The 24,680-nt window shown below is 42.7% G+C and overlaps 1 protein-coding gene across 1 annotated transcript in view; it reads right to left on the bottom strand.

Moving 5' to 3' along the window:
• The window catches only part of LOC108644463 (phosphodiesterase 6D), a 29,643-nt gene extending 14,053 nt beyond the window's left edge, over window positions 1-15,590 (bottom strand). The window contains exon 1 of the mRNA XM_002937343.5: window positions 14,518-15,590. Within this exon, the coding sequence (XP_002937389.1) occupies window positions 14,518-14,564 (47 nt within the window). The 5' untranslated portion in view covers window positions 14,565-15,590. The remainder of the gene's footprint in view (window positions 1-14,517) is intronic.
• Window positions 15,591-24,680: the final 9,090 nt, after the last annotated feature.

Genomic DNA, 24,680 nt, shown 5'->3' on the forward strand with positions numbered 1-24,680 from the left:
TGACACCATGTATTAGCAATCTTCCTGAGAGCATTAAAAGCCCATCAGCCTTATGGCACAAGCATACTGTGCAGAAAATAGACCTGGCTGGATTCATCCCCAGCTGCTATAAATGACAGCAAGATGTACACCTGCATTAAGACACTTCAGCAGAAACGTGTGCCTGTCATGAACACACCACAGCGGAGGTTTTTCCTAAGTGCAAGATAAATTCCACATTAATTCTGCCATTGACGCCAACCACAAGTTAAGCTTCTCTGCTACTACACGGGCCAGCATCCTACTGCTGCCTAAAACTAAAAGCCTCCCCCAAGTTATGGACAGAATGAGTTTTGGTTACAAAGATATTTTACTTTTTACTGAATTGGGGGGAGGGGAGGGGAGAGGGAGATTAAGAAAATACCAACATATTTTACAGAACCGCATTACCTACTGCATTCAGCATTATATTAATCATTTATTGACATACAGTAGGTGCAAACTTGCAGTAATGTAATGTAAACCACAGCAACCAATCAAAAATATGCTTTCATTATTCATTTTCATTATAGGCAAACTATACCCCTGAACTTTGCAGGTCCCTAAAAAATATTGCATAAAACAGCCCCATATGTAAAACACTGCTAAACAAACCATTTTTATATAAATATATTTTCATAAAGTATGCGCCATTGGATAATCTTAAATAGAACACTGGCATTTAATGTACCAAGAGCTGCCTCCTGGCCCTCACGGTTTTCACACACAAAGGGCAAACATAAAAGCTCAGTTACATTAGCCAATTAATGGGCAGAGTTGTTTCTTTTACTCTCACACCTTTTCCTGTTACAGTTAAAGGTGCATTATAACCTGTCAGGTAATCTCTGAGAGAGCACACAGAATGCAACAAAATGGCGGCTTATGGTAAGACGACAATATTTACTGATAAATGTGCCAATTTGGTAAGATTCTATTGGGGTTATGTAATAACAAGCACTTAATTTGCTAAGGAGTAGTCACCCATAGCAACCAATCAGCAGGCAGAATTTACTGGTCAGTTGTTTAAAAACAAACATCTTATTGGTTACTCTGGGTTACTGCTCCTGGGCTGCCTTTTACAATATAAATTAGGTGTTAAGTATTCATCCAGAAGGCACATTTTTCCATAAGGGCAATGGCAGACAAGGAGATTAGTCGCCCTGCAACAAATCTTCATTGCAAGCGCGACTAATCTCCCCGCAATGCCATCCCACTGGCAAGAATGTAAATCGCCGGTGGCATGGCACACACGTAACTGTGATGTCCCGAAGTCTCCTCTCAAGACAACTTCGGGCGACTTTGGGACATCACAGTCACGCATCTGCCATCCCACCAGCAATTTACATTCTTGCCTGTAGGATGGTATTGCGGGAAGATTAGTCGCCCACAGCAACAAAAATTTGTCATGGGGCGACTAATCTCCCTGTCTGTCACTGCCCTTAACAGCTATGAGATGATACAAGCTAATTGCTGGTTGCAGTAAAAACGTCAATTAACTGGCAGGGAATTTACTTAAACTGTGTGTATAAGATAGATTAGATAAACATATACTATATTAGTTATGCCATCTAATGCAAACGAACAGGGAGATAATTAGCAAAGTATGTTCACATTCTAAGTAAAATAAGCACTAGAAAAAAAAGGATGTGCTTATGATACAAGAAAAAGCTAAGCGGCAGCTTAAAAAAAGTTTTTTTTCCCCTCTAAAACACACACCCAAATGATATATAAAACTAACCCATTATTCCAGAATTACAACCTTTCTAAGAGACACTATTCTCCTTTAATTCTATGCCATGTTGGCAATGCCACAATCCTTACTTGCCTTATTCCTCCTGAATTTGCACCCAGGGAGCAGTAAAACAGAGGGCTGAGAAATGCAACAGTTACTTAGAGTTATAATCCCTTTTCCCCCAGTCTCTGCATGACGCAGGTTCAAGTTCAGCCTTTTGCCAATCATTCATAAGTAAAAAGTGAGCAGATACAGACATGAAAGCAAGGAAGGAATGGGCCACACATGGACAATACAAGATATTTCCAAATGAAACTTAATAGATTTTCAGCCTCAGAGGAGTAGCAGGTCACACTGTACAACAAAGCACAGACTGGTTCTCTTCTAGTCCACCTGGCAGGACACAAGAAAATCATACGCTCCTACACATACAGTTGGGATCTTCATTGCGTAATACAGACATACAGTCATAATGACCTCTACCTTAAATTTCAGGCTCCACTAACTCAAACTGAGTGCAAATTAATTATTTTAGTGTGAGATAAACCAATGAGTCTAGCATAGAATGCAGCATCCGCCCAAGATGCACAGATGTAGCTACACTGCTGACACAGTCTATTCTTGGGGGAAAATGCCTCATGCATTGTCTCAGCCACACGGACATCTGTGACCCTGAGCATAGAAGCTCAAAGTGGGACAGACTGATAGCTATCAGTATTAGACGGCAACAGATGTATGCGTTGGAGTTTTCTGAGAAAAGCTGCCAATTATTCAAGACAGGGAAAAGACACATCCAAAATGTTCAGAAAGCTTTTTTTTTTCTTTTCTTTTTTTACCAACATTTATACTCTTTACCCAGAGAGAACAGCAAATGAAAGCGATATCCTATACAAAAAGACCTTAAGCTCTCCATAAAGTCAATTTAATCTCACTCAAAAAAGCCAAAACTAAAATATACAAGACTTAAGGCTCTGTGTGTACATTATGCAAAAAGAGATTTAACGAGGGAACTCACCTAAGACAACCCTTTAATTTGATGTAGAATATAGTAATGTAAGACAACATTTTGCATTTGTGTGAATATATTAATAATAAAGGTACAAAATAGCGATGACACAATATTGTTACAGTTACTGTTTTATATGATTTGTACTCTTAAGGTAGCCATTCACAGCATTTTAGCTGCCGATATGCGTCCTTTAGACCAATTCAGCAGTTTATCTGCCGGTGTATGGGCACCCAATGGGCCTACCAACAGAGATCTAGCCTAAAATTGGTCAGATGATGATCTGGCAGGTTTGATTTTCCATTAGATTAGGGACTGCATCTGCTCGTTGGGCCACTAGGGCCAAACGATTGAATTAACCCAATGTTTCTATCTCTATACCGTTTACCCCCTCCAACTCTCCTCTAATTTTCCCCTCTTTCTTCTCCTTCTTTATCTTCCTCCCCATTCTATCTAGATCTAATTGTTAAATTCTGAGCAAACGGGTTTGTCTGCACACTCTAAGTATATTGAAGAAAAGAGCCTGTACTGTCCTTCTCATCCCCCCCCACCCCCATCCACAGTGAAACTGCGCATGCACGCGTTGGCTCACATACATGCATGGGGCCAGTGTGCACGTGTTTGTTCTTCGGTCAGGTGACCTGCTGGGTTTCCTAGGGCACCCGGCTTGGTCCAACACTGGAACCAGCACAACAGGTCTTGAAGCGGGATTAACCCTGCGTGTATATGTCTGGTGAAGGGATGTGTCCCGTCTTTGAAATACACACATCACTGTGCTAACAAATACTTACAGAACAGTACCCTTAAAGGACAAGGAAAGTCAAAATCTATTAAGCATACTATTAAATTGTACTACTATTGCTGTGTAAAAACGCTATATTCCTGGCTTGCCTAATAAAAAATTTACAGAGATACACATACTAGAAACTACATACTTGTTTCAGTGAACGGCACCGCCATCTTGTCCAGCATGTCTGTATGGGGTATTGCTCAAAAGTACAAGCCAGTTCCCCCCCCCGCTCAGTTACATGCATCTGCCGCCCTGCCCCTAACATGCCGGCTCCCTGAACAGCCCCCTGCTACGATCCCCAACATGCCGGCTCCCTGAACAGCCCCCCCCCCCGCTCCGATCCCGAACATGCCGGCTCTCCGGACACCCCCCCCTCCGACCCGTTCCCTGCATCTGCCGCCTTACCCCCCCCTCTAATCCCGAACATGCCAGCTCCCTGAACACTCCCCCACCTGTTCCCTGCATCCCCCCCCCGCTCTGATCCCCGAACATACAACCCCCCCGGCTCTGATCCCCGTCCGAACATGCAGGCTCCCCCGAACACACACAACCCACCCTTCTCCGACCTGATCCCTGCATCGGCTGGGCTGGCTATCGGCTCACACACACGCTCTAATTTCTAGGGCACACAAAACCAGTTCCCCTCCGCTTCTGGCTCCTGCCGCTGCATCTCTTCTGCATCGCCACAGCAACCAGGCGCTCCTGCTGTGTCCGCATGCGCTGCCTGCATTTACAAGTCGCCAAGTCTTGAGGGAGCAATGCATTATGGGAATCTTCTCTACCCAGCTCAGCGTTTTTTTTTCTGGTTGGCTTCTGATCTTCTGAACGGGTGAAGTATGGGGAGACTAAAGGGCACTATTAAGACAACTGAAGGTATGCCTGCAGCTTGAGATTAACTCTTTGTTAGCCTTTCCTTCTCCTTTAACAACATAATAGGCAATTACCATACCCAAAGTGATATGGGTAGTCCCTTTGACCATTTTTCAGGTTAAAGGCCATACTAAATGCAACGTCTAGGCCAAAACATTGTTAAAAGGAAGCAAAAAGTAAAGGCTATAAGTGTATATTGGAGAGAAGAGAGAACTGAGCAGACTCAAGCCCCCCAAAAAATGAAATAAACCCAATAGGATTGTTTTGCTTCCAATAAGTATTAATTATATCTTAGTTTGGATCAAGTACAAGGTACTGTTTTATTATTACAGAGAAAAATGAACTCATTTCTAAAAATTAGAATCATTTGGAGTCTATGGGAGATGGCCTTTCCGTAATTCTGAACTTTGTTTAACGGGTTTCTGGATAACAGATACTATACTGTACATTGGACTGCATACTAAACTTTTTGACAGACCACTTATAAATTCACTAGCGGATAGAGAACTACAACTGCCAATCTCCCTTGACAACAGAGACCGAACAATCAAGCTTTATTTTATTCATAGAGCATACTATACCCCAGCTAAATTACACCAACTATTCCTCAGAATGCCCTGGGTATCATGTACAACAGAGCTCTTATTCACTAGGCTTGGGAATATACAGTGTTAGCTAACCTAAATGAGATCCTGGAAATACAGAGCACCCAGGGAATGTCTCTTTGGAATAGGTCACTCAGTTTCTGGGCACCTTTGTTTAAAGAATGTTTATTTTTAGCTGAAAAACATATTACACAAAAATGGAAGGATTTACTGCTTCCTGATACTGCTGAATGGATCTCAAAGATTAAACACCTTATGCGCAAAGCTCGAGGCAGTCCAAAAAACAAAACAAAAAAAAAAAAAAAAAAAAAAAAACACCCCAAAATTTGGGGCGGGTGGCTGGAGTGGGCTTCATTAAGTATGTTAGGCACACACCCTATAAATATGGGACTGGTTTCCTGTTTGTGTGCTGCTATGTATTACATAAATTGGGTATTCACCCCTGGTTCTAGAGCAGAATAAACAGAAAAACAACATATCAATACTTATAATCTTCTTTCCAGTTACCAGGGCCACTGAACCTAGCAAGTACAATACATGACAAGTCAAAATATGAAAGCAAATCCTTAGAATATAGCATTCTCCATATTTCTAATTTAAACCACAGCAACACATCACTAGAAGAAAGAACACATTAATATATCATACATCAGGGGTCCCCAACCTTTTTAGCACCACGGGCGGGTAGGAGGTAAAAAAAAATTTCCACGGACCGGAGGCAAAGGGGAGGGGGGCGGGGCGCGGCGCGTAATACATGCAACGGGCTGGGGGGGGGGGGGGTGCGCTGCGGCCCACTGCCATGCCGTCCACGGCCCGGAACTGGTCCGCGGCCCGGCGGTTGGGGACCTCTGTCAAACATGACTCAAATTAAAATCAATATTTAATGCTAGATGCAAAGGGAAATGTAAGTGAACCATATTGTTTTACACCATTAACTGACCAGTTTCTGATAGAAGACATAAAGCTTCAGAGATCAAGTAACTTCGATAGTGTGTTCTGGACAACTACCGAATCTTCCACTGCGTTTTAAAATGTGTGGACAATCATCCTAAAGGATCAAAACCTATCCACAACAAAATTCAGCTTTTGTAATTAACAACACTCTCAAGTTAACAGCCGTAAAGTTGTAGTACAATGGTTCAAATTCAGTAAGAAAAAGTGACCTAGGGACAGTGTATACTACCTCTTAAATAAGACTTATTAAAGGGAAAGTATGCACATTAACAATTTTGCTGAACAGGAGAATAATAAATAGGACTGGAGATAAAAAAACAAAGTAAGTTTTTCAAACTATGATATGGAGCCCCTCCTATTCCTAAGCTTCAACTTATGTTAGGCTTTGAAATAAGGAGCAGCATTTAACTCAAGACATTCTTTGGCACTACATTGCCTTACACGTAAAGAGTTGTTTTTTTTTTTTTTGCATTTTATTGCATGGCAAGCACAAAGGCTTGGCATTAATCTGACTGTAGGCTGAATGCACATCATTTACTTTTCAGTTAAATGCATTAAACTGAAACTGGGGATTTAAAGGAGATTTGCCACATTAGTGCCACCTAGAGCAATATATTTATTCTGCACAAAGTATTAACATACCTGAGTAAACAGCCTTAGAAGCTTTCTCCGTTTGCTTAAGATAGCAGCTGCCATTTTAAGTAGCTTCCTGCCTCCAGTCTAGCCGCTATAGCTCAGATCACACATTCCTAAGGGAGGGGGGAGGGAGTTTTGGTGGGAGGGGGAGCAGGAAAGGGGAAAGAGAAAAGAGCTGTGTTTCTTTTGCAGCATTACTGTAAATGCTTATGGCTGTATTCACATAGATCTTTCGGATTAGGCTTACTTTTCCTTTCCTTCTCCTATAAAGGACAATGAAAGCTCAACTGAGTGGTGGTGCCTCACTTATTGTCACCACCAAGTGAACTAAGCTTTCATTGTCCTTTAAATTGCTATGTGTTTTTCCCAGATTAGGTTTGTCACCTGTCCAGGTTTCAGAGGGAATGTCCAGGTGAAAACTGCCTGCCCGGTTTTCCAAATTAGGAGATCTGGACAGGACATCCCAGAATGTCAAAGAATGTCAGTCCCATGTCCTAAAATCTAAAGCCACCCCCTGCCCAGAGTTACTTTAATAAGGCAACAGGTGGCAACCCAAAGCCCAATGCTTCTTTTAGAGAAACAAAAAAAGCAGAAGCACCACAGTCAGAAAGGTTTTCCCGCCGTTTACGATCGTTCGGATATGAAAATTTCTTGCCTATCGGATTGACAATTGTTTCAATGTGAAAGTTTCGGATCGTAAGTACAAAATCTTCGTATTCAAACGAACTGAAATTTGGTGACTTTTGCAAACATCAGAAACTATCAGATTTTGCGATTCGGATTCGTACTTTAAGGAATCTGGCCCCTATTCTCATCTTAAAATAGTAGTTTGTAAACACCTAACATCAAAATGGCTCTGACAGAAATCCGATATCGTTTGGCTCAGTGTCGGACTGGGCTGTGAAGGGCCCACCGGGACTCCGGTCCCAGGGGCCCTTCAGGTGCACTCATCCGGGCGCGTCCTCAAATCCCCCCCCCCCGTAGGGGCCCCCTTAGCCCCCCCCCTCGCAGGGCCCCCACCCGACGTCCTCCCCGGGCGCATAAATTTGACGCGTCAGGGGAGGAGCGTTCAGGAGGGGGAGCGCCGGCAAGGGTCGGGTCTGGGCTGCCAGGGCCCACCGGGATTTTTCCCGGTGTCCCGGCGGCTCAGTCCGACCCTGGTTTGGCTACAGGCATAGGATTATTCCTCTTGGTCTCATATTCCAAAAGCCACAAAGAATTTTTAAAACATATAAGGGATCTCATCATTGAAAGGTATCAGTCAGGATAGGGGTACAAAAAGCAAGACGAAAGCCTTTAAGTTGGCCCATACACACGCCAATATTATCGTACAAAATGAGGTTATGGTGCGATATGTTGGATTAACGAGCCGATATTGCAAAATCCTTGTATATTCGTTGTCTCGTCGATCAGGTGGGACAGACAATTTTGATTGCCCCCCCATTGAAGGCACCCAAGCAAAGGCAATCATTTAGGGCTTAATCATCAGATAGGGGTAGAATTCCTATTGTTTCTACCTCCATTCCCGAAGATTCAGCTCTGAGCGTTAGTGGAGGGTACAAGCGACCATTGATCACAGGAAATATCAATTATAACGTGTATGTCCACCTTTACTCACAAAGAAAAACATCCAAGCCTGCCTAAAATTTGCAAAAAGGTATACCCAGTCCCTCACAACCTTGTGAAAAAAAATGTATTATGGTCTGATGAAACCAATGTTGAACTATCTGGCCATAATACCAAAAGATATACTTGGTGCAAAAATTACACAGCACATCACAAGGACACTATACCCACAGTGAAGCATGGTGGAGGCAGCATTGTGCTTTTGGGCAGCTTTTCTTCAGCTGGAACTGGTGTTTAGGCAATGTGGATGGGATCATGCATAGTTCCAAATCCTTCAAACATCCGTTAGGAAGATGAAGATAAAGAGGAACTTCACCTTTCATCAACCCAAAGAATACATCTAAATCAATAATGCAATGGCTTCACCCAAGGAGTATTAATGTTCTGGAATGGCTCAGCCAGAGCCCAGACCTTAATCTGACTGGTAATCAGTGGGTTGACCTGAAGAGAGCTGTGCACAGGAGATGCCCTCACAATTTGACAGATCTGGAAATTTTTGCAAGGAGTGGGCAGAAAAAACTGCCAAGTCCAGAAGTGCTAAAACTCAGAGCTTTAATAAAATCAAAAGGTGCTTCAAGCAAGTTTTCAACTTTGTTGTATAGATCGCAATTTTGCAATAAAGGTGGAATAAGTTCTGACAGGATTTCTGTTTTGTTTTTTTTTTAACAAAAACCTGCCATTTTGCAGGGGTGTGTAGACTTTCTATATCCACTAAATGCCTTGTCACACTGCAGATCCTAGAAGGCTTAGGACAAAGATGCTAAATGTTTCTCATACTGTAATCTCTGGCAATATAAAAATGGTGGCGGAAAAAGCGAGCAGCTGTCAGAATAATCTAGCTTTCTACAAACGAATACAAAATCAAAACGGAAGCTGGAAGAAAAATGTATTGTTTTGCTTACCTTTTTCATTTTAATAGAAAGCAAACAAGAAAAGCACAGAGAAATACAAACTTCAAACAAGAAATTGATTTCCCAGCAATAGAAAAAAAAAAAAATCATGTACCTCTGGTTTCATCCATTCCCCGAATTCTACAAATAAAGCCCTTGCACGCAAGGCCCATCTGCTGATGTGAGTTTGTATCAGTGTGTCATTATTTGTAACTGGTGTAGCACATTGCACAGTTCTACAGTCAATGTCTGGAGTCAATTCAACAACAATAAGAGAAATTCTATTTATACTGTTAGAGGCCCCTGTGACCACTTGTGGCTGTTTGATACTGGTTGATGGAGCTTCTAGTATTTTCCATATTACACTAAGCCTCGATAAATATTGGAGCATTAAATACAATAACATTCCAAAGGGAAACTAATGATTATGATAAAATTAGGTTATTTGTGTAGAGACCGTTGTGCCACTTTCCCAAACCACAAACAGAACGTAATGTTAAATCTATGTACATAAAAAGGACAAGGGCGCACAGTGCGTATATCTACTTCTCTCAGCCCTGTGTTTTTCAGTCAGACTGAAAGAAGCTTATCTCCTTGCCTGCACAATAAACTACAGTGTGGGCACACAGAGTGAAGAGGATCGGAGGTCAGTCTGAAAAACGAATGCTTTCATGTTTTTCAGGTGCAGGAAAAGGTGATGTACCGTGCTAGCCAGTCAAAATGTTTACAGGGTAACCCTTTTGAAATAAAAACAAAAGTGTTATAAAAGGCGATACCTTTATTGGCTAAGATAATCATAGCAAGCTTTCAGAACATTAAGCTTGAAAAAGGAACTAAAATGTTCTGAAAGCTTGCTATGATTATATTAGTTAGACAATAAAGGTATCACCTTTATACCACTTTTTTTTTTTCAGCCTGACTAAAAAACACAGGGCTGAGAGAAGTGAACATTTGCACCTTCTGCCTTTGCCCTAATGTAAAAGTTTACCTATTAAGTTTTTTAATTATTTTTTAACACTGTAGTTTTATGCCTTTGTAAAGGTAACCTTTTACATTTCTTTTTCAGTACAGAATCATCGCCAACCACTATTTCAGCAGTACCTGTAAATAAATGATCGGTGGTGCCAGGGCCATCTAGACATTGCCTCACTACTACACCATTACTTCCTCTTACCAGTGCAGCTTGAGGGACTATGGCATAAAGCATAAATTACCACCAAGCCCGTTGGCAGACCAAAATACAGCTGTAATTCCTAACCGAACCTGAGCGACAACTAATTTAATCCAACATGGGAAAACATTTTGTCACTCTAGCTATTCATACTAGTTTTCAGTTAGAACTATTATTTATACTGTTATACTGTTAAATGTAATCTTGTTACGATCATAATGACATGTATTATCTAATCTCTATTATAACATAATTTGTCCAACCACTATAATCAATAAACATTTCTGATAAATCAGGTATATTTTCTCTTAAAAAGAAAAAAAAAAACATTTTAATTTCTTTAACCAGGCAAAACAGAATACATGCTGTACCACAGCCAAGTTGTCCTTGGGGTAACTCACAATCCCGAATCAATTTACAGTAAAAATTAGAAAAACTGGTGTATGCCTTAAATATACTGTAAAGCAGTGTTCCCCAACCAATGGCTCGTGAGCAACAAGTTGCTCGCCAACCCTTTGGATGTTGCTCCCAGTTGCTGCATAAAAACCCAGTGTAATTGCCAAACAGAGCCTTCTGTAGGCTTCCAGTCAACATAGGGCATATATGTCAAACACAAGGCCCGGGGGCCAAATGCGGCCCACCTGGCTGTTTTATGTGGCCCTTGGTGAGTGAGTCTGACCATCCAGCCTGATCAATTTCCATTTTCCTCACATAGTAACTAAGACTAAGGGGTATATTTATCATGCTGTGTAAAAAGTGGAGTGAAGCATTACCAGTAATGTTGCCCAGGGCAACCAATCAGTAATCAGATTTCAACAGTAGCAAAGCATCTATTGGCTGCTATGAGCAACATCACCACATTGTGATAAATATACCCCTTAGTATCTTACTAAGTATATTAATAAAAAATTTGGCCCACGACTTAGTCTGTGTTTTAGATTTTGGCCCCCTTATGTGATTGAGTTTGACACCCCTGACATAGGGGCTATTAAATAGCCAATTATAGCTCTCATTGGCACCTCCAGGAACTTTTTTCATGCTTATGTTGCTCTCCAAAACTTTTTTCATTTGAATGTGGTTTACTTCTACAAAATGATTGGGGATCCCTGCTGTAAAGGAACACTTTGAAAGAAAAAAAACAAAACTTTAGATCACTACTATAAATGTTCCAGATAACATATCTAAGAAAAAAATGAAAGTCATCCTACCATAATAGTATTAATGCTCTAAAGGTGATATGTGTCTCTGTGTGATCCTCCTTTAAACAGTGGTGTTAAAAGGGGCTCTGTGTAGCTTGCCATTTCTGTCTTCAGTTGCAAGCTTTTTTTTTTTTGTTACCTTTAGCGGTGGTATTGTACATTTCTTGTGTCCCCAAACTTACTCCACAGGTCCAAATACATACTTTGCCCAATGCATTTCATCTTGGTAGGCTTTCTAAAGTTATATGGTCTAACTAAACCAAACGACAAAAGGGAAAATTCCCAGTAGGTCCAGGCACAAGTGAGCTCTCCTTTTCTCCAAGAATGTGGCTTTCTATGAAAGTATTATAGCTATTCTCTTAGAAAAAATAAATAAATACCAAAAACAGAAGTAACAAAAAAAAAAAAACAGTGGGGGTAATTTACTAACATAGGTGCTCAACTGCACTGGTACAAGTTTACATCACAACCTATGGATATCAGATTTTGTAGGATTAAATCTGACCCACAAAAGTAGGGATGCACCAAATCCAGGATTTGATTCGGGACTCGGCCAAGATTCAGCCAAATCCACACTCTTGGCCGAGCCAAATCCTCAAAATCACATTACTTATGGTCACAAACACGGCTCTAAACCCTTACTTATCCTAATTTACGAATACAAATTAGTATTCAGACTGTTTGGTATTTGGCCGAAACATTTACGATAGCGGATTCATTGCATCCCTACACAAAATCTAATTTAAAAAAGTTACTCAGCAGAACTGCAAAAGAAAAATGCAAGGGTAAAATTTTACCTGTAGTTAGCTACACATATAAAAATCCACTGGTTTGTTCAGGCTGCGATGTTGAAGCAGAGTCAAGTCATATTTAAGCACCCAAAATAAGAAAATCTCTGCAGCCCGCCGCTGGATACTTAAGGCAAAAGCCAGCAGTGATACTGAGGGAGAACTTGATCTTTAGCGATCAGTGCATGCTCAGTACAGTAGGATTGCCTGTTCATGTGCTTATCAAAAGATGGAAGAAAGGGAGTGAGCTGAGCAGAGTCTGACTGGAGTGACTGGGGCCCACTGGGTACTTGACTTAAGGGGTCCACCACCCAGCCAGTGCTGCTCCTAGCTCACCAAGTTCCCACTCCGGAAGATGGCCGTTCCACAGTAGAACTTATGCCCATCTTTAACTTTTAAAGGAACAGTTCAGTGTAAAACTGAAACTGGGTAAAATAGACTGTGCAAAATAAAAAAATGTTTTCAATATGGTTAGTTAGCCGAAAATGTAATCTATAAAGTATTATGTAGGCAGATGTCTAACATAGTAGCCAGAACACTACTTCCTCCTCCTAAGTTGTTAACAGTCAGTTACCAATCAGTGACTTGAGTGGACATAACATTTTGCACAGTCTATTTTACACAGTTTCATTTTTTACTAAACTGTTCCTTAAACAGCAAAATAAGTAGCACAGCTAAGCAGGGAGAGGTGATGGCTGGGGCTTGCGGGCAGACTGGCATTCAAAACAGGCCATGGCATTTCAGGCAGAGATGCCCAAACCAAACAGCCCCCCATCAACCCACTAGTGACTGTCTATGGCATCTTACAGCAGCCTCTCTGGCATTTGCCAGCCAGGGCTTGGGTGGCAGGGTCTGGGCCCACTGAGATTTTTCCTGATATCCTGGTAGTCCAGTTTGACCCTGGAGCTAAGGTCCAGTGCTTAAGGCAGCACCAGACAAATTAAAAAGTTTAGCTTCCATACAGGGCCCAGTGGGCTGCCTATATCGGTCTGTGTATAGACACATGGAAAGACTAAGAATCCTATATATACTAGGGGCTGCCAAAATGTAAAGCACTACCCAGTGCATTACATTACTATACTATCTCCTCAGACCGATGCTCCTTTGTGTCCTTATTTTTTCAGATTTTAGTCTATTACACATGCTCAAATCTAAGTTTATGAAAGGCACAGCTGAACCACTTTTAGAAAGTTTCCCAAGCCAGTAGTGATGTCGGGGTCGACTTCTTGTCGACCTGCACCCCCCCCCCCTCTCCATCTGCACCCAAACTGGCCCGCAGCTTCATGTCTATTAAATAAAAAAAGACTCCAGTGATTAAATTCACTTAGAGGGGAATTTACATATCAACACTTCCCCTACCCCAATGACAAGGTTTCTTTCCCATTAAAGACACAACACATACAAGACCTTAACCACATCATCAAAAATAAGTCTACTTCTATAGAAATAGACCTAGCAATCTGTAATAATGACCACCCCTTCAGATCAAAAAAACCTTATAGAAGCCACTTATCATATACCTCTGCCTATGGCATGAATTCAAACAAAAAAAAAACCACTCATTGAGAAAATGAAATCAAATATCTGATAGGTTGTCATGAGCAACTGAATTGGTGATATGTAGTAGTTGTTATCTTAGTAAATCATCCATACAGAGAGTTAACCCATACAAAATGGCTGCAATGTAACCGATCTAGTGCTTATTTCATAATGCCAGCAGTTGTTGTTTGTCTGTTAAACAAGCAGGTCTGATGCAGACTTGCACTTTTTTGTAGTATTTTATTATACAAATTTTGAGGTGTTTATTGCGTCTCTGAATCCCAATAGTGTGTGTATTTGATGCATTTAATGTTCTAGCACCAAATATAAACCTATAGATAAGTATATCACATATGGTCACACCATGCTGATAGTTTGCATTAATGCCGTATTGCAGGGAAGTCCTACCTGTGGCCTGCCATCTGGACTAGATCTCCCTAAGCGCTAATCACTAATCACTTTTAATCTTCCAAGAGATGCTGAAAGCTCAACAGCTGGAGGGCCAGAGGCTGGTCATCAATGCAACACTGAGATAAAAAAAAATAAAGCCTGAATCACCAGACGCCACTCATTTTTTTGACTTAAATTTATATCTTATACTTACAACACCTGACCTACACCAAGGGACCCATAATTGTGATATCACTTTCTCATAACATGCTCTTTTCCACTTACACCCTTATTGTTGGATACAGTTTGAATCCCTTTAGGATTTGCTTGGCTCTCTCATCCTGAGACATGTTGAATGCTGTCCTTGATTTCCTTTATCAGTTGAAGGATTATCCCTTGAGATATACAGTTCAAGTTTTCCGGTCCTAGTTATGCAAAAGCTATAAAAGCCAGTGTTGAGTTTTACAGTGATTACAATAGACTTCTGGCCTCTGTAGATGATCCAGGTTTGTTAAGCCTGCATAAGATTCATACTGACACAACAAAAGTTTAGTTTGGTTTAAAATTAAATACGATGGTCTTGGAACAGTACTGGTATAAGTCTTGTTTAATTTAAATTTCAGAAAGTACATGCATGACGGTCTCTCGCTGGCCAGTAGAATGACAATAAAATAGGTGTGGCCTAACCCTAACTTGGACTGTCAGAGTAATTCCATTTCAGCCAGTGCTAGCAACAGCAACCAGCACAAGCAATCATAGGTGATCCAACAGTAGCTTCACTCTCTCAGTACATACACGTTTTAATATGCAATATCTTGAGATGTGTCCAAGTGCCAATTCTGGCAGGTGAGTTGGGGCCCTTGCAGCAATTGATGATATGGACAATACACAAAATATAACTGCAATGGTAGATGGTTTGAGCCAGAAAGGGTACAGGCAAGCGATATCAGCCAGTCAGACCACAGGTAGGCTGTACAGGCCAGACATAGTGCAGGTAGGTCGGTGCTGGGGTAATCTAGCAGCATAAACAGCTTCTATGCATTAAGTAGTAGTTCCACACCTATATCACACCCACCACATAGAGTAATAATCCTGAACAGAATTTGCAGTTTTACTTGCACCTGGAGGCGAGCAGCGTGGATTCTGCCTCTGACAGACGCCCTGATCAGCTTTCCGTAACACAGAGGTCCCAGGGCCACGGCACTGGGAAGAACTCTACAATGTTGCACTGCTTTCCGGAATCGTATAGTAACTACTCGTTATGTCAGCATGGATTTAACAACTAGCTCCTCGTCTACAGGATCTGGCTAAGAAGATTTACTAAGCTACATCAGTTCCTCCTATTTGCCCTATGACGTTTAGTACAGTTCAACAAAAAATGCTAGCACCGGCCAATCACAGTCGGAATCCCTGCTGAGTGATATCGCCACGCACCAATTAGGAGAGAGAGAACGTCGCACGCAGGGCGGGACAAATCGATTTCAAGTCTGGTTGAGTGCTCGCGCGTCACTAATTTGAGGAACCTCATGTTGCATAGAAACGGAGGAAAGTTGTACGGGACACGAAAAGGGTCAAAATACATTCACTGGCTACTTGTTCCAGGTGGTAATAGAGAATAATTGAGTTTGGGTGATCTTGCAAAGTTTACTTACTGAAGCAAAGCAATTTAGAGCACAAGTTCACATGTTCACAACTCGTGTAGGTAACTTAATGCATTACATGATGACTGTTAGTAACTACATAGTTGGGAAGATACTGGATTCTATTTTTTTTTATTTTAGGTTAAATTTACTGGCGCAAATTTTCTCCCCCTCTTATTCAACCATAGTTTACAGACCCGGACTGTGATTCAAAATAGGACATGGCATTTCTATTATACAGAGGCCCAAATAGCCCCCCCCCCCCTCCCCAATAAATAGTGACTTGTAGATTGTAAGCTCTTTTGGGCAGGGCCCTCTTCACCTCTTGTATCGGTTACTGATTGCTTTATATGTTACTCTGTATGTCCAATGTATGTAACCCACATATTGTACAGCGCTGCGGAATATGTTGGCGCTTTATAAATAAATGTTAATGTAATAATTTATAGTGCACATCAGGCATTTACCAGAATACACAGATTACCAGTCCAGGCCTGAGGGGCACCGAAATTATATTATATAATGAGAGGCAGTGGGTACTGACTCACAAAATACATTTTATATAATGGGAGGAACTACGTACTGAAAAACCAAATATAAACTGAGAGGAAGTGGGCATTGAAACACTGCCAGGAGAGCTAGTAGGGAGAGGCGACACAAAAATTCTCTTAACTGCACAAAAACTGGATACCTACAGTGGCTTGCAAAAGTATTCGGCCCCCTTGAACTTTTCCACATTTTGTCACATTACAGCCACAAACATGAATCGATTTTATTGGAATTCCACGTGAAAGACCAATACAAAGTGGTGTACACGTGAGAAGTGGAACGAAAATCATACATGATTCCAAACATTTTTTACAAATAAATAACTGCAAAGTGGGGTGTGCGTAATTATTCAGCCCCCTGAGTCAATACTTTGTAGAACCACCTTTTGCTGCAATTACAGCTGCCAGGCTTTTAGGGTATGTCTCTACCAGCTTTGCACATCTAGAGACTGAAATCCTTGCCCATTCTTCTTTGCAAAACAGCTCCAGCTCAGTCAGATTAGATGGACAGCGTTTATGGACAGCAGTTTTCAGATATTGCCGCAGATTCTCGATTGGATTTAGATCTGGACTTTGACTGGGCCATTCCAACACGTGGATATGTTTTGTTTTAAACCAGGGATCCCCAACCTTTTATACCCGTGAGCCACATTCAGATGGAAAAAGTTTTGGGGAGCAACACGCGCATGGAAAACGTTCCTGGGGGTGCCAAATAAGAGCTATAATTGGTTATTTGGTAGCCTGTATGTAGACTGGCAGCCTACAGAAGGCTCAGTTTGGCTTTACACTGGGTTTCATGCAACCAAAACTTGCCTCCAAGCCAGGAATTCTAAAATGAGCAGCTACTTTGAGGTCCCTGGGAGCAACGTCCTAGGGGTTGGGGAGCAACATGTTGCTCACAAACCACTGGTTGGGGATCACTGTTTTAAACCATTCCATTGTTGCCCTGGCTTTATGTTTAGGGTCGTTGTCCTGCTGGAAGGTAAACCTCCGCCCCAGTCTCAAGTCTTTTGCAGACTCCAAGAGGTTTTCTTCCAAGATTGCCCTGTATTTGGCTCCATCCATCTTCCCATCAACTCTGACCAGCTTCCCTGTCCCTGCTGAAGAGAAGCACCCCCAGAGCATGATGCTGCCACCACCATATTTGACAGTGGGGATGGTGTGTTCAGAGTGATGTGCAGTGTTAGTTTTCCGCCACACATAGCGTTTTGCATTTTGGCCAAAAAGTTCCATTTTGGTCTCATCTGACCAGAGCACCTTCTTCCACATGTTTGCTGTGTCCCCCACATGGCTTGTGGCAAACTGCAAACAGGACTTCTTATGGTTTTCTGTTAACAATGGCTTTCTTCTTGCCACTCTTCCATAAAGGCCAACTTTGTGCAGTGCACGACTAATAGTTGTCCTATGGACAGATTCCCCCACTTGAGCTGTAGATTTCTGCAGCTCGTCCAGAGTCACCATGGGCCTCTTGGCTGCATTTCTGATCAGCGCTCTCCTTGTTCGGCCTGTGAGTTTAGGTGGACGGCCTTGTCTTGGTAGGTTTACAGTTGTGCCATACTCCTTCCATTTCTGAATGATCGTTTGAACAGTGCTCTGTGGGATGTTCAAGGCTTTGGAAATCTGTTTGTAGCCTAAGCCTGCTTTAAATTTCTCAATAACTTTATCCCTGACATGTCTGGTGTGTTCTTTGGACTTCACGGTGTTGTTGCTCCCAATATTCTCTTAGACAACCTCTGAGGCCGTCACAGAGCAGCTGTATTTGTACTGACATTAGATTACACACAGGTGCACTCTATTTAGTCATTAGCACTCATCAGGCAATGTCTATGGGCAACTGACTGCACTCAGACCAAAGGGGGCTGAATAATTACGCACACCCCACTTTGCAGTTGTTTATTTGTAAAATATGTTTGGAATCATGTATGATTTTCGTTCCACTTCTCACGTGTACACCACTTTGTATTGGTCTTTCACGTGGAATTCCAATAAAATAGATTCATGTTTGTGGCTGTAATGTGACAAAATGTGGAAAAGTTCAAGGGGGCTGAATACTTTTGCAAGCCACTGTAGATGCTATTTAACCAGAGACAGGGAGAATGCCCTGTTTCTCTTGTGCAGGTCAGAGCGCAGAATGTGGTCAGATAATTAAGGGATCATTCCTTCAGAATCTGCTATGGCTGTAATTGAGTACACAACTATATACATTATCAGAGCTATAAACCCCAGGGGATTGTTGTGACATGCAAATCGCGCCGTCCATATTCTGGTGGGGTGTGTTGTTTGACGTCATCCCACATGCACACAATGCACATGACATCATGAAATGTTCACTGCACACTGCACTTTTTGCAATTGGAAATGATGTGTGCTTCTCTGAATACATGTGGCGTGATGTGGCTATTTCATTTATCAAGGACTGTCCAGTCCAACCACCCCCTGTATTCAGAGGAGCCCCAATTAGTTGTTGTAGGGGATGTCATTAGAAGCACATTAGAAGCTATTGTTAAGCAATGTATTTGGGAACCCCACTAACTACCAATGATTCATGATAAAGACAGGTATGAGGGCAAGATTGGTGCATGGGAATAAACATTTTTTGGGCCTGCAGTTCCAATGCCTATGTCAAAATGTATCTGCCCAATCAGATTTCAACTATAATAGGGAACAACAACATGTAACAAAACATGTATATGAGGGTTTTCAAAGGTTCAGATCTTTATAGCCATATGTTTAGCCCAAGATTCCATAGTACTACTGTAGAACTATTCAGCAGTGCATTGCGGAAATGAAAAAAAAAAACGTGTAACGTGTTCCTAACAGTTTTCAAGGGTGCAGAGCTTTGCCATCAATTTACTCCAAAATCACACTTTACTATTTGACCAATAAGTGCCCCATTACATTGTGTTGAAATACTACTAAGCACATTGTTGCAAAGGAGAAACCATAAGTATGGGTTCATCAGCTAATATTGGGTACAGACCCCTCACCTATCTAACTTCTCAGCATCACAAATGTTTTCAAGGCATAGTGCCTTTTCCAAGCAACAATATATGCAACAGAAAGTGATTAAGGAACCCAGAGCAAAGAATGTTTGGTCACAACATTATGAACACAATGGTGAGCTTGTACCCTGCTCACAAGCATAGAAAAAAGGTAAGTATAGAATATTTCTGAAATTCTGTTATTTCCCAGTAGAATCCAGCAGAGACCTGATAGTAATTTTATGATTTATCTTCCTGGTTGGTGTCCATGCATTCCATTAGACAGGGTTGAACTGGGGTGTGCAAGAGCCCTGGTGGGCGCTGCACCCCCGAAGGGGCCCCCACCATGGCCTCCACACAACCTGCAGGGGCCCAGCCACCTTCCCTTCCCTGAGTGTGTGTAAATTAAACTTACCTTTAGCATGTTGGAGGAGGAAGACCGGCGGCCCAGGGGAGTGGCCAGGGGGATCAGGTTTGGGTTGCTGTGGCCCACCGGGTTTTTTCCTGGTGCCACCAGCCCAATCCTACAAGGTAGTGAAGGCACAACCCAGAGGCAAAGCAAGAATTAATCATCCCCTGTTGAGATGTATTAGAAATAAATAAAAGGAGAGTAGTGGGATGTGACTGATATTAAAAGTAAAAATAATTCTGCTAACAAATAATGTTTTCTTTCCTTACCCTGCACCTAAGAGTATATTTATCATATTCTGGGGTAGATTCCAAACCAGTGGTGCTAGAGTTTAATGGGGAGGTTTAATACTCAACGTATATTTATCTTACACTGTAGGTAAAAGAGACCTGCATGTTGAGCTTATGGCAGCTCCCACACAAACAAATGACAGTAAATGGCATCCCATGGGCATAACAAGCAATGTTAATGGGCTTGGATATGTTAGGCTTTGATCACAGACTTGAAACATATGAACATTTAGTATAAGAAAGCGGATAAACTAACTACATAGGAAATGTATGAGGGTAGCTTGCTGCACCTTCTTCTCTTATGGATGCTCTGAAAATAATCACAGTACCTGCTAGCTTAAAAGAAAATATATCCTTAAACCCTACCATTTTTAAGAAGATTTATCTATAACTGACTATAGAGATATGTACCTGGCTTTGCACTGGGTAACCAGCCCATGCCCGGGTGACACCTGCGACAGGGCAAGAGACCTCAACTGTTGGGAAGTGACATTTGGTAAAAAGACTTTTCGTCCAGAGCAATTCAATTCAGCAATTCAAGCACTGCGCCTTCACATAAGAAAAGAAGAAGAACAGGAAGTAGAGAATAGGTTGAGGGTGTCTGTACCATTACATGCTGGTGGGTCACTGTAACTGTATATGGTGGGGTTGTAAAAAAAAAAAAAGGCACAAAGTTCTTACAGGTCTAGTCACCTATACTGTGTCTAATGCTGGTAGTGCTAAATTACCTATTATTATTGCCTGAACTATAAATAAAGTCTCTTTTCTCCACTAGGAAAAGCTGATACCAAGAGACCCCCAGCTCAGTTTTCAAGGCCTGACCCATTCAGCATGTCCACTTAAGGTGGCCCTACACAGGCCGATTTTAGCTGCCAATATCAGTACCTTAGACCGATAGGGACCAAAATCTGACCTAAAAACTTATAGATTAAAAAATTTAGTCAGATCGGGGACTGCATCGGCTCGTTGATCCCCAGGGCCAAACGACCGAATTAGCCTGAATTCGCCAATATCGCCCACCCGTAGGTGGGGATATCGAGAGAAGATCCTCTTGCTTGGCGATCTTAACGTGTATGGCCACCTTTACTTACACTTTCTATTCTGTGCTGGGAGGAGGATTTGGCAAAGTGAGTGACTGGTTCTCATTAAGCACAACTCTTTTTTGTAGGGTGTAAATCCTAAATATGGTGGAAAATAAAAGAACTGAGTGCTCTGGGTACTATTTCCAATGATGCGTAAAGAAACAAAATCCAAATCTGATTTCCCAACTATATACCAATGTGTTTTCCATCTTAGTGCGCTAAACACATATTATTTGCTATGTAAACAGTGTAATTTATAAAATAAAAAGTATACCATAAAAATCATGACAGAATCCCTTTATTAAACACGAAAAGTATACAGAGTGCAGTATGGAGTAGTAGACATGTGAATACAATATCCAAAAAATAAGTATACATATGTATATGCTTATAAAAGATAATATTCAACAGAAAGCATACAAAAATTGATCAAATCTATCTTCAACTGGATCTCACATGTTGGGGTAGTAGATTTGATTTCTGAAATGAATGACTACATTTTATATGCCCTTTTTTCTTCAAATGTAATATAACGGTCTAGAGTTTGCTACTTGTCTAGTAACTTATAGCAACCCATAAGCAGGCACATTTTTAAGAAAATGTTAGACTTTTTAATATAGTACCCCATATATTTGCTCCTTTTTCCTTCCATAGGGCTCATTTAGTAACACTGGAAAATTCTGTAACCCATTGCCATCAATCAGTGATTAGGTTTTTTCAGCCTGCTGCATGTAGAACTATAAAAGCAAAAATTGATTGCCATGGTTTACTGCCAGTGCAAATTTGCGCAGTGTTGATAATTAAGCCCCTTATTATGCCATATCTTAGTAAGTAAAGCAAAAATAAGCTACATTTTTTGACCATATGAAACTATATCTTTTTTTTAACCATTAAAAATGGCAATAGATCTCTCGCCCGTGATAGTTCTCTGCTATCGTGGGCAACTAATCTGTCCAAAATGCCTTTCTACCAACACGGGGAATCTGTGGTAGAAAGGGCTACACATTTTCCGAAGTCACGCAGTTTCCTCCTGCAGGCACTCATGTATTTTTGGAAAGCCAAAGCAATGTGTAGGCCTTTCCACAAGCCATTCCCTTTTTTGCTGGTGGAAAGGCATTTTGGAGAGTTTAGTCACCTGGGTTAGCAGGAATCTCTTGCGTGAGATTAAATCTCACCAGGGGACATTAGCCGAAGGGCTGTGGCAGACGGGGAGACTAGTCTCCCCGAATGACCATCCCGCCGGCTAGTATGTAAATCGTCATTGGGATGGCATATGCGGCGCCAGGGCCGCCATCAGAAATCACGGGGCCCCTCACAAAAAAAATTTCTGGGCCCCCCTCCCACCAGTACAAAGGACTCACAGATATGAGACACTGGTAGCCAGCAGGGCCCCCCTAATACATTGGTAGCCAGCAGGGCCCCCCCTAATACATTGTTAGCCAGCAGGGCCCCCCTAATGCATTGGTAGCCAGCAGTGCCCCCCCCCCCCAGTACATTGGTAGCCAGCTGTGCCCCCCCAGTACATTTGGTAGCCAGCTGTGCCCCCCTTGCCCCAGTACATTGGAAGCCAGCTTAGCCCCCCTTCCCCAAGTACATTGGTAGCCAGCTGTGCCCCCCTTGCCCCAGTACATTGGTAGCCAGCTGTGCCCCCCTTGCCCCAGTACATTGGTAGCCAGCTGTGCCCCCCTTGCCCCAGTACATTGGTAGCCAGCTGTGCCCCCCTTGCCCCAGTAAATTGGTAGCCAGCTGTGCCCCCCTTGCCCCAGTACATTGGAAGCCAGCTGTGCCCCCCTTGCCCCAGTACATTGGTAGCCAGCTGTGCCCCCCTTGCCCCAGTACATTGGAAGCCAGCTGTGCCCCCCTTGCCCCAGTACATTGGAAGCCAGCTGTGCCCCCCTTGCCCCAGTACATTGGAAGCCAGCTGTGCCCCCCTTGCCCCAGTACATTGGAAGCCAGCTGTGCCCCCCTTGCCCCAGTACATTGGTAGCCAGCTTTGCCCCCCTTCCCCAAGTACATTGGTAGCCAGCTGTGCCCCCCTTCCCCAAGTACATTGGTAGCCAGCTGTGCCCCCCTTCCCCCAGTACATTGGTAGCCAGCTTTGCCCCCCTTCCCCAAGTACATTGGTAGCCAGCTGTGCCCCCCTTCCCCCAGTACATTGGTAGCCAGCTTTGCCCCCCTTCCCCAAGTACATTGGTAGCCAGCTGTGCCCCCCTTCCCCAAGTACATTGGTAGCCAGCTGTGCCCCCCTTCCCCCAGTACATTGGTAGCCAGCTTTGCCCCCCTTCCCCAAGTACATTGGTAGCCAGCTGTGCCCCCCTTCCCCAAGTACATTGGTAGCCAGCTTTGCCCCCCTTCCCCAAGTACATTGGTAGCCAGCTGTGCCCCCCTTCCCCCAGTACATTGGTAGCCAGCTTTGCCCCCTTCCCCAAGTACATTGGTAGCCAGCTGTGCCCCCCTTCCCCAAGTACATTGGTAGCCAGCTGTGCCCCCCTTCCCCAAGTGCATTGGTAGCCAGCATCTTGTTGTTCGTCGTCGGCAGCGGCGGCTTCGCGCTCTTCAGGCAAGGCCCTCCCTGCATGAGACCTCGGCGCTTCTGAGTGCCGGCAGAAGACAGTCCCTTTTATAAGGTTGCGCCCCGTGCATACTGACGTGATGTACGCACGGGGCGCGACCAATAGGATCCCCCGCTGACCACCAATGACAGGGCCCGGAATCGATTTAAGGGGGCCTGAGCTACTAAGAAAACTGTAGCACCGCCGGGCCCCCTTTTAAAGTTAAAATCGTCCGGGCCCGGGACGGCTGTACCCCCTGTGCCCCCCTGATGGCGGCCCTGTGCGGCGCCGAAGTTTCCTCTCAAAGGGAAATCGCGTATGCCATCCCACCGGCGATTTACATACTCGCTGGTGAGATGGTATTTCGGGGCGACTAGTCACCCGCAACAAGGGAGATTTGTCGCGGGCGACTAGTCTCCCTGTCTGAGACAGCCCTTAAAAGGTCTTTACAATTGTTCCAATAGAGTAACACCCTAAAACTCAATACTAAAAGATGGGGGCCCCACCCACCTCTACCTCCTTCAACAGACAAGGCAAAAATAAAAATCACAATTTAATAGTATTGAATATATCTATCACATTAAAAACACCTTAAAAATTTGGCTGGCCAGCCTACCAATATTCACAATAACATATAATCACAGTAAAAACTAGTACCTCACTTCAATTCACATATATTAAAAAAGCAAAAATTAAAAAGGTAATGAATTTGGAGAGAATTGTTTTTTAAGGTGACCGCAAGCACAAGTTCCAATACAATGAATCTAGTGGGATAATTGAGAGGTTAACCCCTTGCACATTTCTTAACTCCTACTATGGATAACCAATGATGTTATGCAGGATTTTTTGGCAAAGTCACGATCCTTTAGTTTAATATAGTCAGTGGGATTATAAAGAAATTTATCATTTGCATGCTTCCTGATATGGGCTGTTAATAATAATGAGTTGGAAGTGTGCAACTGCT

Source organism: Xenopus tropicalis, chromosome 5 (assembly GCF_000004195.4).
Source record: "Xenopus tropicalis strain Nigerian chromosome 5, UCB_Xtro_10.0, whole genome shotgun sequence".
NCBI lineage: Eukaryota > Metazoa > Chordata > Amphibia > Anura > Pipidae > Xenopus > Xenopus tropicalis.